Source organism: Vicia villosa, linkage group LG7 (assembly GCF_029867415.1).
Source record: "Vicia villosa cultivar HV-30 ecotype Madison, WI linkage group LG7, Vvil1.0, whole genome shotgun sequence".
Lineage (NCBI taxonomy): Eukaryota > Viridiplantae > Streptophyta > Magnoliopsida > Fabales > Fabaceae > Vicia > Vicia villosa.
The window spans coordinates 14,363,339-14,367,674 of record NC_081186.1 but is presented as its reverse complement, the minus strand read 5'-3'; the positions used below and the strand labels follow the sequence as shown (position 1 = coordinate 14,367,674).

The following is a 4,336-nucleotide window of genomic DNA, read 5'->3' as shown; positions in this document are numbered from 1 at the left end:
ACCACAACTGGGCGAGGTTCTTTCATGGAACACTGTGTCTGGCACGCTTGTTGCCTCAAACACTTTGTACCCCATGGGAACTGTAGACCCTGGTGACCATTAGGGACCACCTGTCCGTGTCTAGAATTCATACCTGTGAGTTGGGGAGGGACAGGATACTAGCCTTCATCACACCCGGATTTCCATTTTGCAATCTGAAGCCGGAATTTTGAACCTGTTACATTCAGTGTTACCCAGATGTCCAGAGTTGCGAGGGACATTCAGTCTCTCACCACATTGCACACATGACACATCATGCTATTGCATCCACCTCACTTCATTCGTGGAGAATCCTAAAATCTATTTCCAAATAAAAGAGCATAATGTATATCCCTTTTTGCAAAAAAAAAAAAAAGAAAGAAAAGAATAGAAGAAATGAAAAGAAATAATGAAAAGGCTTTAGGATTCTCCCAATGAAATGCATTCCGCCATATCATTTAACATGCATGTTCATTTATTTTCAGGAACTTTTGGCTTTGTCTCCGACCAACACATGGCTCCACCATTGAAGACTGGTAGTCGCAACATCTCTTATACATTCCCAAATCCGAATCTGGATTCTCTTGGGTGTTTAGCGAAGAAGATCACGCCAGATGAGTCGACCAAGTTCCGAGAGAAATATGGATATATTCTGAGCCTTCTCAAAATGCCGTTCACCAGTATGAGCAAGAGGGAGTTCATACCTTGCTTCAGTTCTACAATCCTTCTCTGCGCTGTTTCACGTTCCCCGACTATCTCTTGGTTCCCACATTGGAGGAGTATTCTCTTTTCCTCGGTGTTCCGGTCAAAAAGGAAGAAGTCCCGTGCTATGGCACCATGGAGGCCCCTACGTCTATTGAAATTTCTAAGGCTCTTTATTTGAGCAAGTCGGTCGTGGAAGCAAATCTCACCAAGAAAGGAGGATGCTTTGGTTTTCGTATGGAGTTTCTGGTTAAAAGGGGTTGCGATGCTGCTGAAGCAAAAGAATGGGACACATTTAGGGCTATCCTGGCTCTAAGTATCTATGGTATCATGATGTTCTCAAACGTGCCCGACTTTGTTGATATGAATGCCATTCACGTATTCATTCTGCAGAATCCGGTTCCTACACTTTTGGGAGACGTTTATCACTCCATCCATCACAAGAATAGTCAAAAGGGAGGTTTGGTTAGATTCTATGCCCCGTTGTTATATCGTTGGTTCAGGTCGCATTTGCCTGAGCGTGGTGCTTTCATTGATAATAGACACACATCTAAGTGGGCTGAGAGGATTATGGGGCTGAGGGCTAAAGATATTGTCTGGTACAATAGCGCTTTAGATGACATGGGAGTTATTATGAGTTGCGGAAAGTTCAAAAACGTACCTCTGATGGGTCTTAGGGGCGGAATCAACTATAACCCCGTCCTAGTTAGAAGAACATTTGGATATGCTTTTATCAGTCCACCTGAGCAAACAGAGATAGCTGAGAACATTTTCTATCATGTGGCCACCAACATTGGACAGATGGCAGAAGCTGTGCAAGCCTGGAAAAGTATTTGTCAGAGAGATAAGAAGCATTTTGGTCAGAGAGACTGTGCAACTTATAAAGAATATACTGAGTGGGTCAAGACTGTGGCTAACACCCAAGCGATGCCTTTCCCTCCTAAGGATCCCTTATATCTTCCTGCTGGTGAACAACCCAACATTGTCTCCATGCCTCGTTATAATCGAACTGTTGAGCAGAATTGGAAATTGACTGAACAAATGGAAACAATGCAAGTTAAGATGAATACTGCTAGGCAAGAGAAGCTTTCTACTCTCCATAAGTTGAAGATAAGAGAAATAGAGCTTGAGGAATTGTATGCTAGAGGAAGTACTTCTCAGAAAAGGCCAAGAGTGACTATAGACCCTAAATCTACTGAATCTCAAGAGAAGAAGCTGAAAGAACATTACGAGGCTCAGTTGGCAGATTTGACTGAAAGACTCCAGATTCAGACTACAGAAGCCAATTCAGAAAGGGCTCGTCGAAAGAAAGCAGACAAACTCTTGTTGGAACGCCAAGGAACCTTAGAAAAATGCTATGAAGAAATCCGAAAGCTGAAGGGTCAAGTAGAAGAAAAAGGCCAAGGTAACACCCAAGCTCAAGAGGAAGCCAGATGTTGGGAGTTGAAGAACCGCTACATGGAAACCATGCATTTCAGAAAGGACCTACTGGTTCAAGAAATCATTAAGAGGCCAACCCGTGCTGAGACCAAAAAGCTTTTTGAAGAAATGAAGACTTGGAGCTATAAGAACATTGGAGATAGCCATCTTCGTCATTTGGACATGGGAGACCCTGCTTAGTCTTGACTTTTGTTGTAGAATCACCACCAGTTTTGTTGGATGGGGTTCTTATTTCTATTTCTGTATTGTTGGCTCATGAGAGCGGAATATTTTGTACTTCAAAAACTTGATTGTGGAATTAATGGATTATGTTTGCTTATCTTGGTTATGCTTCAATCTTCCCCGCTATCTTGTGTTGTTGGTTTGAGGCAAAGCTAAAAGTCTTGAAAATAATAAAACATGCACACATGCACCCATGCACTAATATCATATTGCATTTACAGGTTTTTTATCAGATTCTAATTGGGGTCCCTTCCAACAACAGATTTTTTCCCGACGACGAAGCTGACTTTCTTACATCCTTACCGCACCAGAAACAACGAGAAGAGAATCATGGACCAATTTGAACAGAATCAAGTTGCCCTCCGTAGGGATATGGATGTTATGGGGGAAAGGATGACCCAACTTATGGAGACCCTCCATGTCGTTGTCCAAGGACAAGAAGAGCTTAGAAAGAGCGTTGCTGGATTGATCAAAGATACTCCTACCAATTCTGTTGATGGAGGGGTGAAAACCAAGGAGACTCCTATTAATGAGACACTTAAAGTAGTGGATGACCACCATGAGGTTATTGATCTTGAACATGATCTTACTGCTGAGTTGACCGAGACTGCTAAGATGTACCAAGCTCTTGAAGAACGCCTTAAGGCCGTTGAGGTTGCTAAAACTTCGAGTTTCGACACTGCTGCTATGTGCTTGGTACCTGGGAATGTTATTTCCCCGAAGTTCAAGGTGCCAGATTTTGATAAGTACAAGGGAGTTACCTGCCCAGAGACTCACATTCGTTCCTACTGCCGTAAGATGGCCGCTCACGCTGAGAACGAACCTCTGCTTATGCATTTCTTCCAGGACAGTCTCACTGGAGCCCCGTTAGAGTGGTATATGAAGCTCGAGAGGTCTAATGTTAGTACTTGGGGAGAGCTTGTTGATGCCTTCTTGAAACAATACCACTACAATACTGCTATGGCTCCTAGTCGTGCACAGCTGCAAAATATGTCATAGAAATCTGAAGAGTCTTTTAAGGAATACGCCCAGAGGTGGCGTGAACTTGCTGCTCGAGTCCAACCTCCTTTATTGGACCGAGAGTTGATTGATCTGTTTATGGGAACTCTGAAAGGGCCGTATCTTCAGCACATGGTTAGTAATACTTCTCCTTCCTTTTCGGATGTGGTCATCATTGGTGAGAGGGTTGAGAACTGTGTCAAAGCTGGTACCATTCAAGGTGTTACTAGTCCTAGCAACTCAAGTGGTAATGGTAAGAAGCCGTATTCTGGGTTTGTGAAGAAGAAGGAAGGTGAGACTAGCACCGCTTCTGTTGACCAAGGCCGAACTCCTGCATATTCTGCTGTTCCACCTCCTTATTATCCGATGCCTTATGCTGTTCCCGGTCCATATGTCCCTCAGGCATATGCTGCTGCTCTTCCACAACCATGGATGGCACCCCAACAGCCTTTCGTACCACAACAACAAGCTGCTGCTCCTCAAAATCGTCAACAGAACCCCAGGCCTCAAGGTCAAAGGGGCCCACAAAGAACAAGATTCCAAGATAGGCGTATCGATCCGGTTCCGATGTCATATGCCCAACTTCTCCCTCAGTTGCTTGCTGGTCAATTGGTACAACTCCGTGAACTTGGACCTCCACCTAGTCCTCTCCCTCCCGGTTATGATGTTAATGCTCGTTGTGAATTTCATTCAGGGGCTCCGGGCCATACTATTGAAAAGTGTAGAGCATTCAAGTTAAAGGTTCAGGATCTTCTTGATGACAAGCTTATCTCATTCACTCCTACTGGTCCCAATGTACAGAACAACCCTATGCCTCCTCATGCTGGTGCGACCAATGCTATTGAGTTATGTGATGATCAAATCCTGGTGAATGATGTTAGTAAGGTTAAGATGCCGCTAGCAGTTGTCAGAGAACATCTTATGCAACAAAAGGTTTTATGTGAGCTACATGACT

General features: G+C 43.9%; 1 protein-coding gene across 1 annotated transcript; it reads left to right on the top strand.

The window, feature by feature from the left end:
• The first annotated feature begins 855 nt into the window (after nt 1-855).
• Nucleotides 856-2,340, top strand: LOC131618684 (uncharacterized). The gene is made up of 2 exons (XM_058889853.1): nt 856-1,687; nt 1,802-2,340. The coding sequence occupies exons 1-2, from the start codon at nt 856-858 to the stop codon at nt 2,338-2,340; spliced, it is 1,371 nt and encodes a 456-aa protein (XP_058745836.1).
• The last annotated feature ends 1,996 nt before the right edge of the window (nt 2,341-4,336 follow it).

Excerpts from the sequence above, each read along its gene's own strand:
- LOC131618684 (XM_058889853.1), top strand. The coding sequence starts at position 856 with ATGGAGGCCCCTACGTCTATTGAAATTTCTAAGGCTCTTTATTTGAGC. Across the intron at positions 1,688-1,801 it reads TCCCTTATATCTTCCTGCTG|AGAAGCTTTCTACTCTCCAT; the intron begins GTGAACAACCCA and ends CTGCTAGGCAAG.